A 12661-nucleotide genomic window follows, 5' to 3' on the forward strand; every position below is an offset into this window, starting at 1 on the left:
TTCAGATCACTAAAGTATTTATACTGCTGCATGTTTTTCAGTTCACATCTGGTTTAACAATATTTAGGTTACCTAACACCCTCAAAATCAGAGCACAAATGGGATAAATGGGAACAATAGTTGTCTATAGAATTCCCTTCCAAATCTATGATAGCTTTGGGAAAATGTTCAGGCTTAACAGAAGGAGTAAACAAAAACTAAGCATAATAGCTTGGCTTGTTGTTCCAACTGTGTCAATTATGTGCTGATATTCATGAGGTCTACAGATGCAGAACATGAGACCTTATAAACGACAACAATCACTTCAAGTTGTATAAATGTTGAACTATATGAAATGAGATAAATTTTTGCAGATATCATTCAGAAGTAGCTCCACTCAACATCAATAATTTTAGATTATTTCTTTTTTCACTAGAGAACTTTGGACATCCATTGACCAGCCTGAGAAGAGAGGTTGACAAGTGGACTATAAACATATGTCAAAGCCAAATAATTAAAATAAAAACTTAAATATATATATCAAATTTATTTGTTATTTATTAATAGCACCCAACGCTGTCTTATAGTGAAGACATCAATAAAGGTTTTTCATTGTTTTCCTACCAGTGCATTTCCAAATCCAGGTGGACAATCTGGAAACCAGAAAAGTTGCTGTACCACTGACTGTAGGTCACAAGAATGCAGATCTTGTAAATGGATCCAAATATAAGTGAAGTAGTCATTTATGTCCAAAATCTGTAATTAAAAGGAACTTTGGCCATTTTCACTTCCACAGTGTACTTCATTTTACAAAATGTTGTATCAAAAATAACTGCTGTTGAAATGGTAAAGATCACTAACTTAAATGGTCTGCATCACTTTATTAGATACTCCACATGTTTGATTTACAATTTATGACTATAGTGTGTGTGCTGGCTACAACAATGCTACAATGAGAGTGTGTATTTCAGAAACAGTCATGAAATGTAGGGACCTGTTTATACATTTTACAAAATGAACCAACAATACATTAAAACTGCAGCAAAAGTGGATAATGTAAATGGTTAAATTATAAATTCATTTGTTCAAAGGTCCAAATATTTCAATGAAAAAGATATATAAAAATGTAATAAAACATAAATTACATTTAAATGTCTGTACATGATTCATCTTTCAGGAAGGAGCACAAAACCAACATTCTGTACAATACTGCTTATTTTGGTCTTCTAAAATTCAAAGATCCATTATCACTAAAAAAAAAAAAAAAGGCAGGAAACAAACATGGTTTTACATGCAATCTAGGCACTAATCTCACTAAATCAAGTGAGTTTATAACCCTGCAAAAAACAACACTTTTCCAATGTAGAAATGTGTATCTTGAGCTCTTTTTCTGTACCTGACAACCAACATACAGAGTAAGTTGGATTGTTAAATTAGTGCATGACCAGCTATGTTTCTTCTTTTGGTTAACAAAGTATTACGGCTATTTGCTGCTAAAAATATGCAGTAGAAAGGGAACTTTTCATTCACAAACGGAGTCAACTGATCTCATTGGGAAGTTCCTGCCACAGTCATTGAGTGGGAAAAAGACATTGCCTCTCTCTTTTTTTATGTTATGTCCAGTTTCCCTAATTATCTATTATAATACAAACATGGATCTATATTCTCAATTTGTATCGTTTCAGATTTCTTTTTAAAAAACACAAACAACAATCCTTTGTCCATTATATCAAGGAGATAAATACTATTTGCTAAGCTGTCCATCACATCCAGGGCACTTCCTTCAAGTTCTGATCAAGCCTGTGCATTACCGTAGTTTGGTTCCTTTTTTTGTTATTGACTTAAGCATAATTCCCTAAAATTACACTCACATATCATGATATACATGATGTGCAATGCTACTCTGCGATATGTTGCACAGCAACAGTACGTTATAGTAAAGCAGCTTCCCTCAAGAATGGTAGTCAATAAAAAGATTAAAAACAGCAATTCTATACCATGACGTTTGCAAAAATCTGATGGCAATGACGATCAATAAACCTGGTATATCATTACTGCTGCATTTCATACTGGTGGTTTATTTTTTAAGTCAGACCAAAAGTATTGATCTGAAATCAAAAAGACAACAGTCTCCATGCACTGAAGTGATCTGAAACTCTTAGTAATAAGGTCAGTTTCCTTAGGCTTCTGACTGCATCTCTGCTTCGTCCATCTGAAGAGTGTCATTATCTCCCAATAATTCTGTTTCTGGTACAGAACCCTCCTCTTCCTCTTCTTCCTGAACAGGACTTTGGGCTATGTCTTCTGCACCATTATGTGTATCATCTGTGCCCTCTGAAAGCAGAGCAGCCCTATCTGCCACAGATGCATTGGAGGGAGCTGTTGTTACATAGCCTGTACTTGTGGAACCACTCCCACTGTGATGGGAACCTGGCTTTGGAATGATCTGTGGAGGTATCTGCTGTGGAGCCATTTGCATTGGAATCTGGACAGGGTAAAAATTTGGCAAGTAGGCTCCATAGGCTGGCATTGGCTGGTAACCATTTACAGGAATGTAGAGCTGAGGAGGTGGGACCATTGGTCTCATCTGCCCTTTCATTGGTATGAATTGTGGCTGAGGGAAAGCTTGAGTTTTCTGCTTTGGTCCAACATACCTAGCATTGCTGACATTACTAACAGGGCTTGTACTGAGAGAACTTGTTTGAGTAGTGTTGCTTGCCCCAGAGGTTTGGGCTGAGCTGTTGTAATTAGAAAGGTTTCCCCATGTTCTTAGTCTATTGTGTATGTCTTTAAATCTTGGTCTTCTGTTGGGGAATTCATTCCAACATTCTAACATCAAGGTGTATATCCATGTGGGGCAGTCATCAGGACATGGCAAAACCTGCCGATTTCGTATCATCTCAATGACATCCTGATTAGAATAACCACAGTATGGCTGCAGGCCATAGCTGAAAATTTCCCACAGTACAACTCCATAGGACCAGATATCTGAATCAACAGAAAATTTACCATACATGATAGCCTCAGGTGACATCCAACGGATAGGAAGAAGGGAATTTCCCATCAGTTTATAGTAATCAGCAGCATAAACTTCCCTGAAAAGGCCTAAATCTGATATTTTCACATTAAGTTTATCAAACACCAATATATTCCTAGTGGCTAAGTCCTTGTGAACAACATGGTGGCTAGACAGATATTCCATTCCTGCTGCTATCTGAGTTACAATGTGAAAAAAATCTGCTGGCTCCAGAGTTGATTTGACTGTCTTGTCATCATCAGTGCTGCCAACATCAGAATGAGGTGATCTCATAACTAAGAACTCATGAAGATCACTGTGAGAACAATAACTAAAAATCATGCTTATGGGCTGTTCTTTTGTCACTATTCCCAGCAAACAAACAATGTTTGGGTGCTGTAGTCGTGATCTCATCATTGCTTCATGTTTGAATTCTTCCCGAAGAGACAATTCTGCCTTGTCTTTCAGTGTTTTGATGGCAACAACTTGTGTAGGTTCACCGGGTGCTGTTCCAAAGAGATGACCCTTGTAGACTTTTCCAAACCTCTCTTCTCCTAGTTCTTCCATAAACCTCACAGTAGATAGGTTGATCTCCTTAAGTTTCGCCTGAAAGATAGAAAAAGAACAGAAAAATAAAGGTATATCTTAGTGTTTTCTAACACTGCAATTTGCCATTAAAACAAACCCTACAGATTAACCCATCGGATGATGGTTTTGTGAATCTTAAATTTACATACTGTATAGTCAAAGAGATTTTGATTTTATTACCAGGCTTGAAATGGATTACATCTTTCTCAGGAATGCAAATTTGAGATAAGGAGTATTTCAACTAAAAAAAAGACAAAGGTGCTAGTATATTTCTTGCAAGTTAAAAAGATCAATTTTGGGTAAATTGGTCAGTTTTCATAAAACAGGAGAAATGGAAGTGGTTAACAATAAGCCAATCAGACACTGTGTACATTTAAGATACAGGACTACCATTAAATCTCACTCCTTACTACACACTAGCTTATGAAATCAAAGCAGTTTTTAATAAGTGAAAATATTTGTTCAGTTGGTAGTAGCCAGAACAGATGTTGCCTGCTGTAGCAAGCTGTGTATTGTCATTGAGAACTAGCATCTAGTGTTAAAAACATTACTTTAGTTTTGAACAGAATTTGAATTTGGAAATATCTTAATTAATCAGAAGATTATTTTCTAGAGGTTAAAGTATAGAGAAAAATTTGATGCCATTTTGATTTTACTGATTGCTGAGGTACAGAGTCTTAGAAGCATACTGTACTTAGACCCTTCTGTAACCTCTTCCCACAAACCAATGGTGGTTTCATATAATTAGAAATGGAGGCACAGTGTTTAGGAAGGAAAAATGTTGTGTGTACTGGTTGCTCTGCTTAAAAACATTTAAATCCAGAAAGCTGTTACAAAGAACAAAAATAAGTGCAAAAGAATAAAGAATCAGTAGCAGCAAGGTCTCCAGTTACTAAGGCAGACATCAAAGCAAGGCATGACTAGTAGGGGTGTGCAAAGCAGGCTGTATTCGATTCAGATATGGCCCAATTCAGGGGGCAGTGATTTGATTAGTTGATTCAGATCACTGTCCCGATCTGATTCCGCTGGATCCAAATCTGAAGATTTGATGCTGATTTGGAGAATCAGTGATTTGGCCATAGACACAGCTTTAGATGTTTTTTCTACATACCTCAGGGTACCAGACATGGCTTGTAAATGTTGAGAAGGTGGGGTGGATGGAATGTCCCACAGGACTGCGGGTGGTGGGGGGGGCCCGGATGCTTGGCAGTGGACCTGTAAGTGGACTGGAAGTACTTCTTGTCCACTTCCGGGACCACCACTGAGCACATGGGGGAACCCCCCATGCCCTCCCGGATCAGCAGTCGGCTATTGGGGGACCCCAGGTGCCCCCCCCAGACTCAGAAGGCACCAGTTGCCAAGCCGGGGGGGGGGGCAGAGGGAAGCCAGGGGGTACACCGCGGCAGATCCGGAAGTGGGCCAGAGGTGCTTCTGGTCCACTTCTGCATCTGCTGTCAAGAGTGCTGGGAACCCCACCACGCTGCCATGAGATGCTCCATCTGCCCCATCATCTCAGCATTCACGAGCTACCTGGTACCTTGAGGTATGCAGAAAAAACATTTAAAAGCTGTGTCTATGTCTGAATCATCGAATCTCCCTGGATCTCTCTGAATTGATCTGGAGGGTTCCGATTCGATTCAGAGATTAAAAGGTCTCCCAATTCGATTCAGTGATTTGGCCGCTGAATCAGGCCGAATCTCTCCTGAATTGAATCAGCAACCGAAGCTTCACACAGCTCTAATAACTAGTAATGATAATCCAACTCAACATGCCAATTTTGTATTACAAAGTATTCCTTAAGGCTAAAAAGCTCTAGATGCAACTAATAATTTTTAGATGCTGCACCACAAATACCCTAAATGGACCTGATTTTTATAAAGTTGGTGATTGGTGCTTTTAGATACCATTTAAACGGCTCTCGGATTGGACATCAAAAAATTGAGGCATTCAAAATCATGACACTTCGGAAAACTTTAGCCAAAGAAAATTCTGCAAAAAAAATACCTGTTTGTGTTGATTAATAAGTGGCATTTCCATGTCCTGGCTAGGAGAGGCCATCAGTTGGCGACGTTGTGGGGTGGCAGCAGATGCCTTTTGTTTGTTTCTACACATACAGACCAAGAAAAAAAGGCAGGCGATAACCAAAGGAATGGCTATGCTGGGAACCAGAATGTAGAGAATCCCCATTTTGCTGCTGTCACGTGGGCCTGGTGAAAGTTTAAATAGTTACTGTTTTCAGGAGATTAAAAATATATATATTCAAAGACAAAATTCAAAATGCTACTCTGACTATTCAGACTAATCTTTAAACCAACCAGAAGCAAAATCACATGATTTTGAATAGAAAATTATGTTCTAAGTAATGGCTTCTAATCCATTAACCACATAGTCATTTTCTTGTAAACACAGAATGAAAATAACACCATGCAGCAAGTTGGTACAAGGATGCATCATGAGGTAATCAGACCTGTTTAGTCTGTGCTGATTGTACTGACTAATGTTTCTCATGTAAAAAAAAATTATAAATTATTCTTGAACCTCCCCCAACACAGAAATCACAGAATATAAATGACAGTGCAACTAAGTAAATTTCCTTAGGGTGTTGAGTACAGTGATTAGTCTTTATCATTACCAAGTAACGCAGTCTTCATCATTACAAGACAGTGAACTTAGTGTGATTAACAGCAGAGGCAAACAAAAGATAGCCCTCCTTATGCAACATTAACCATTAGCGTTTTGGTTGCCATTGCATTAGCATTTTGTCCACTAATTTATCTTCCACTGGCACTATTTCTGAAATGTTCTCTTCACCTCCCAGTCATAGTGATACTGTTTGGACCTAGTGTTTTTGAGGCAATCTTGTGTTGCAGACAAGCAAAAGTGAAGAGTGTCAATTTATTATGAGTTCTCTAAAGCATTTACTAAACAATTGTATGTATATGGCATATGCAGCATGCAGTGATGTGTGTAGAAAGATTTTATGTACTTCTTGGGAATGTCGTGTACAATCTGTGGCCATAGTATTTGCAAGTAGTGCTTTAGTCTTAAACTTAGACAAATTTGTATCACTTTTTATCACATTCTGTTAACAAGATTGTCTTTGCTAATGTTGGTGCAGTGGTAATTCATTAACCTTATTTAGTTTCTTTTTGTATTTAGTTTAGGTGTCTTGTATGTCATATCATTTATATATGCCATATACTCATGCCTTGTAGATGGTCTTCAGTTTCATGCTTATTCTTATAGTCAACTATAGTGTTTTATCTCCCTCTACAGGATGTGAGAATTCTTGTTCTCCAAAAATGACTTAGAGAGAAAAGGTATATAATTCTGAATAGTGTTAACAAAACCTGAGTTATACTTTAACAGATATGCAAAACAAAGCTAACTATATTAATACCAGACTCTGAGAAGTTAGAAAATTATACTTCGTAATACTACATAGAAAACACATGTAAATATTAATTATTACATGTTTTCCCTACTTTTGCTCTAAAAGTTAAATAAATAGGCACTGTAGTCTTTCAGGTAACAAACTCTGGTCTTAACACAACTTTAAAAAGCACTGGTGCCATACTAGACCCAATGAAATCCATGGAAGTGTAATTTGCTCTGTGAATTATACTATAACAATATGCAATATTTAAAACTGTAAAAACTGTAGCATGGTACTAGGGGGGAAAAAAAAGATAATACATACTACAAGAAGGTACTTCACACAGTTCCATGCGTACGTTTTTATTTTGTGTAAAACACCAGGGACCCTCCAGTTGGCCTCCAGGATTTCGGCAATATGCATGTCCTCCTCCTAGCTCTGGAAACTGTGTACTTGTCAGATCGTGTTTATGAGGATGCTGGGAGTCCCAATATTGACAGTTATGGCCAGATTTAGTAACACCCACAGTCCCTCTATAATCTGCTCCTGAGCCATTGTAGCACTGATGATCTGTAACAACGAATTTCACAAAAAAATTACAAAAAAAAAAAAGTGGAAGCAAATCGGTAAGGTCTTCAAACTATATTCCTTGGATGAGCATGGAACAACCCATTTTAGGATTTAAAATAGTGATAACAGAGATGCCTTGGTCCTTTTAAAACACTGTTTAGGTGGCCACTGACATCTTTAGGTACCTAAACGCTTTTAATATCCAGCCTCAAGTGTGTACGCTTGTGGCTTCAATTAAAATGACTTGGTATAGCTGAATATGACTTGGTGCAAAGCAGGTTGACCCTTCAGAAATACAACAAAGATATTATTCAGAGGGATAAGCTTCCTCTGTTCATCCCAAAGGCCACATTCACACGACTGTGGACATTTGGTTCTCCGGGGACAACTAGCAGTGGGACACCTTTTGCTGCTGCTAGTTGTTTCTGGTACACAGCAGGTTACTCTGGGTGGAGTAGGGGAGGCTGCGGTCAGCACTGTGCTGGCTTCAGCAGCCTTACCTGGGTTTCTCAGGGCCTCCTGGGGCTGCAGTAGTGGTGATCCTGCTGCTCAGAGCCTAGCTGGCAGCCGAAGTGTGGCTCTGGCTGGCCAGGCTCCAGTTTTGAGTGGCGCATGCTGCCCCTGTGTGCACTGCTCTGCTTTTTTTTTGGCATGCTGCTACCTTGTGGTGCAGACTTTTCTGCGGCACCATATACTGTATAGCCACGCTCGTCTGGACGCAGCAAAACAGATCTGGAAGCCTAGAAATGCCTGTTTAAATAACCACAATATAAACTTCACACATCACCCACTAATGTCTTATTCACTTCCCATCCTTTCAGATGCAGGCCTCACTTTCCTTCCCAGGGGAATCAATATTACTATCTTTTACTATCTTCCTTTTTCCTTTATTTTGTACCTTCTTTTGTTTCAGTTATTTCAGTCTTCTCTTCTTTTTTCTCCCCCTGCCAATTTGTATCTGCTTTATATCTGCTGTTATTTTTACTCAGTCTCTTTTCTTTTTGGTCATATTTCTGCTGCTGTCCTATTCTTGGCTGCATGCTTTCCACATTGTCAAGCTAGAGGTCTAGTTATACACTTTTTTCCTAAGTATTGTAAGTATAGTATAAGAACATGACTATCTTTAGTCTTGTAAGTCTCCTTGTGGTCCTTCTGAAGTGCTTTTCTCAGTTGCAGTACACTGACAGTAACATGAAGAAAGTCTGAATTGCACTGTTGCCACTGGTAAATCTGCCCTGTGGGTACAGGTCTTTATTTTCCAGAGCTCTCCTTTCATGCTTAAATTATTTAAAGTTCCCTATCATCCTGTATGTTCTATGATGGGGCAAGCTTGTGCTTTACAGAAGGCATGACATCTCTTTTATGAAAGCACTCAGTATGGCCATAAGTCTTACATATGGTATCACAGGAAGCACCATCTCAAACCAAAATCTTATTAGTAGTAGAAAAACAAAAAAAGAAAAAGATAAAGGAGCTCAAGGCTTGAAACATCAAAGCTTACATCTGTTGAGCCTTTCCACAGGGATCCCAATTCTTATACAGTTGGCACCCTCTATTGTCTCTGGTAGTGGCAGGTCCTCACACTTAGGTAGTTGTAGCTGCATCAAAATACGGGGATTCGACCTTGCGATGTTATACTCCTGCCTACAGAGATCATTTTCCAAAACTTCACATTCATCCCGACACAGCTCCCTTGGTTTAGGGGTCCGAGAGCGCTCATCACACAGTGGAAATACAAAGTGGCAGAACGATGGGATGGCAAACTGTGAGCACTGATCAGATAAATGGGTGGAAGTGCCGATCATGGTAAATGCAGCTGGAAAAAATAAAATTACTGGCTAAGTACTAAAAAAATGAAAGAAATGAAATGATTTTTACATGAATACAACATCATTTGTCCTGAAGGTTCAAAAGCCTCTGCAATAACCCTGAAATATGACATGCAGTATCAGTGAAATGTGGTCACTATGATATGGAGAAGAGAAGCCAGACAGACAACTGAGATGCAGGGAAAAACCCAAAGTTCCATTGTTTCTGTAATGTTCATGCAGAGTTTGTTAGACCCCAATTCTACAGCATGGTCCAAGAGACCCTAGAGAATGAACTGGTGGTGCTAAATGTATTTGTCTTGGAGAAAAGAAGAACAGAGTCACGCCTGCCAAGACATGAATCTATGGTTCCAAGGCTCCTAGTCATGTCAATCTGAGTTTGGATCACTAAGCTTCCCTCTCTTTAGACTCCTATCAGCAAGTCACATATTGACAAGTAAGAGAAAGGAATCTGTTAATACTTGTGAGACGTTTGTATTAACAGATGCAAGAAGCCAAACAGGAAGCAGTCCTGAGAAGAAATGAATATTGATAATCTCAAAAGACTGAATACATTAAGATGACTGCCATAGTACATCAGGGACATGATCCTCTCCTCAGGCACTATTTATATACATACCACTTATCCGAGAGGTTTTGTGAACTTTTTAAAGATACCCACAGATGCATCATATATCTGAGGGATGAATAAAACTGTAAATGTCAGAATAATCCCTTCCACCAAAAAACCTTTTGAACTAGGGCTACTAGACTGCAAGGAAGTCAGCAGTTAAGTTATTCAATACTCTATCTCTTTTGATAGGCTTACCATAAAATCATAGAAAGTTAGGGTTGGAAGGGACCTCAGGCTGTTACCTAGTCTAACCGCCTGGTCAGAGTGGGACCATCCCCAACTACATCATCCCAGCCAAAGCTTTCTCTAGCTGGGTCTTGGAAACCTCCAAGGACAGAGCTTCCACAACCTCTCTGGGTAACCTGTTCCAGTCCTTCACCACCCTCCTAGTGTGAAAGTTTTTTCCTAATATCCAACCTAAACCTCCCTTGCTGCAACTTGAGACCATTCCTCCTTGTTCTGTCATCTGCCACCATTGAGAACAGTTGAGCTCCATCCTCTTTGGATCCCTCCTTCAGGTAGGCTGCTATTAAATCCCCTCTCAGTCTTCTCTTCTCCAAATTAAATAAACCCAGTTCCCTTAGTCTCTCCTTGTAAGTCATGTCCCCCAGCCCCCTCACCATTTTTGATGCCCTCCGCTGGAGTCTCTTCAATTTGTCCACATCCTTTGTGTGTGCATGGGGGGAGGGGAGGGGCAAAACTAGACACAGTACTCCAGATGTGGTCTCACATGTGCTGAATAGAGGGGAATAATCATTTCCTTTGACTTACTGGCAACACACGTACCAATGCAGCCCAGTATGCCACTAGCCTTCTTGGCAATGAGGGCACAATGTTGGCGTATATTCAGCTTATTGCCCACTGTAATACCCAGGTCCTTTTCTTCAGAGCTGCTGCCCAGCCAGTCAGCCCTCAGCCTGTACTGATGCATGGGATTGTTCTGGCCTAAGTGTGGGACTTTGCACTTGTCCTTATTGAAACTCATGAGATTTTTTTTGGCCCAATCCTGCAATTTGCCTAGGTGTCTCTGAATCCTTCCCCTATCATCCAGTATATCTACTACTTCCCCCAACTTGGTGTCATCTGCAAACTTGCTGAGGGTGCACTCCATCCCATCTTCCTAGTTGCTGATGAAGACATTGAACAAAACCAGCCCCAGGACAGACCCCTGGGGCACTCCACTTGATACCAGCTGCCACATAGACATCGAGTCATTGATTATTTCACTCTGCACCCAATGCTCCAGCCACTTTTCTATCCACCTTACAGTCCACTCATCTAGCCCATACTTCCTTAGCTTCCCTGCAAGAATGTTGTGGGATACTGAATCAAAAGCCTTGCTAAAATCAAGGTACACCACATCCATTGGTCTCCCTGCATCTACAGAGTCAGTCTCATCATAGAAGGCAATTAGATTGGTCAGTCATAATTTGCCCTTGGTGAATCCATGCTAACTGTTCTTAATCACCTTTTTCTCCTCCAAGTGCTTAGAAATGGATTGTTTGGGGATCTGCTCCATGATTTTTCCAGGGGCTAAAGTGAAGCTGACTGGTCTGCAATTCCCTGGATCCTCCTTCTTCCCTTTCTTAAATATGGACACTGTGTTTGCCCTTTCCCAATCATCCAGGACCTATCCTGATCATCATGAGTTTTCAAAGATGATAGCCAATGGTTCTGCAATCACATCAGCCAACTCCCTCAGCACCCAGGGTGCATCCCAACCATCCCCATGGACTTGTCCATGTCCAGCTTTTGTAATTAGTTCCTAACCTGTTCTTTCACCACTGAGGGCTGCTCACCTCCTCCCCAAGCTGAGCTGCCCGGTGCAGTAGTCTGGGAGCTGACTTTGCCTGTGAAGGCTGAGGCAAAATAGGCATTGAGAACGTCAGCCTTTTCTGCATCCTCTGTCACAGGGTTGCCTCCCCCATTCAGTCAGGGACCCACACTTTCCCTGAGCCTCCTCTTGCTACCAACGTACTTGTAGAAACCCTTCTTGTTACCCTTCACACCCCTTGCTAGCTGCAACTCCAGTTGTGCTTTGGGCTTCCTGACTTCATCCCTGCATGCCTGAGCAATGCTCTTATATTCTTCCCTAGTCATCTGTCCAAGTTTCCACTTCTTATAAGCTTCTTTTTTGTGATTTAGTTTAATGAAGAGTTCCCTGTGAAGCCAAGCTGGTCTGCCATACTTGTTAGTCTTACTGCACATCAGGATGGTTTGTTCCTGCACTCTCAGTAAGGCTTGTTTGAAGTACAGCCAGCTCTCCTGGACTCCTCTCCCCCTTAGACTGGCTTCCCAGGGGATCCTGCCTATGAGTTCCCTGAGTGAATCAAAGTCTGTTTTTCTGAAGTCCAGGGTCCTTACTCTGCTGTTCTCCATCCTTCCTTTCTTCAGGATCCTGAACTCAATCATCTCATGGTCACTGCTGCCCAAGTTGCCATCTACTACTACATTCCCTACCAATTCATCCCTGTTTGTGAGAAGCAGGTCAAGCAGAGCATAGGCCCTAGTTGGCCACTCCAGCACTTGCACCCCAAAGTTGTCCCCAGTATTCTCCAAAAACTTCCTGGATTGCCTGTGCACTACTGTATTGCACTCCCAGCAGATGTCAGAATAACTGAAGTCCCCCACGAGAACCAGGGCCTATGATCGGGAAACTTCCACTACCTGTTTGAAGGAAGCCTCATTTA

The 12661-nt window shown here is 40.6% G+C and overlaps 1 protein-coding gene across 1 annotated transcript in view; it reads right to left on the reverse strand.

Moving 5' to 3' along the window:
• Positions 1 to 512: 512 nt before the first annotated feature.
• ROR2 (receptor tyrosine kinase like orphan receptor 2) overlaps positions 513 to 12661 on the reverse strand; it is a 256782-nt gene continuing 244633 nt past the window's right edge. Inside the window, exons 6-9 of the mRNA XM_019555129.1 lie at positions 9031 to 9345; positions 7284 to 7529; positions 5588 to 5790; positions 513 to 3601 (exon numbers count right to left, since the gene is read on the reverse strand). Coding sequence (XP_019410674.1) covers positions 2159 to 3601; positions 5588 to 5790; positions 7284 to 7529; positions 9031 to 9345 — 2207 coding nt within the window. The 3' untranslated portion in view covers positions 513 to 2158. The remainder of the gene's footprint in view (positions 3602 to 5587; positions 5791 to 7283; positions 7530 to 9030; positions 9346 to 12661) is intronic.

The sequence above is a fragment of the Crocodylus porosus genome, unplaced genomic scaffold (assembly GCF_001723895.1).
Source record: "Crocodylus porosus isolate Cpor-Errol unplaced genomic scaffold, CroPor_comp1, whole genome shotgun sequence".
Lineage (NCBI taxonomy): Eukaryota > Metazoa > Chordata > Crocodylia > Crocodylidae > Crocodylus > Crocodylus porosus.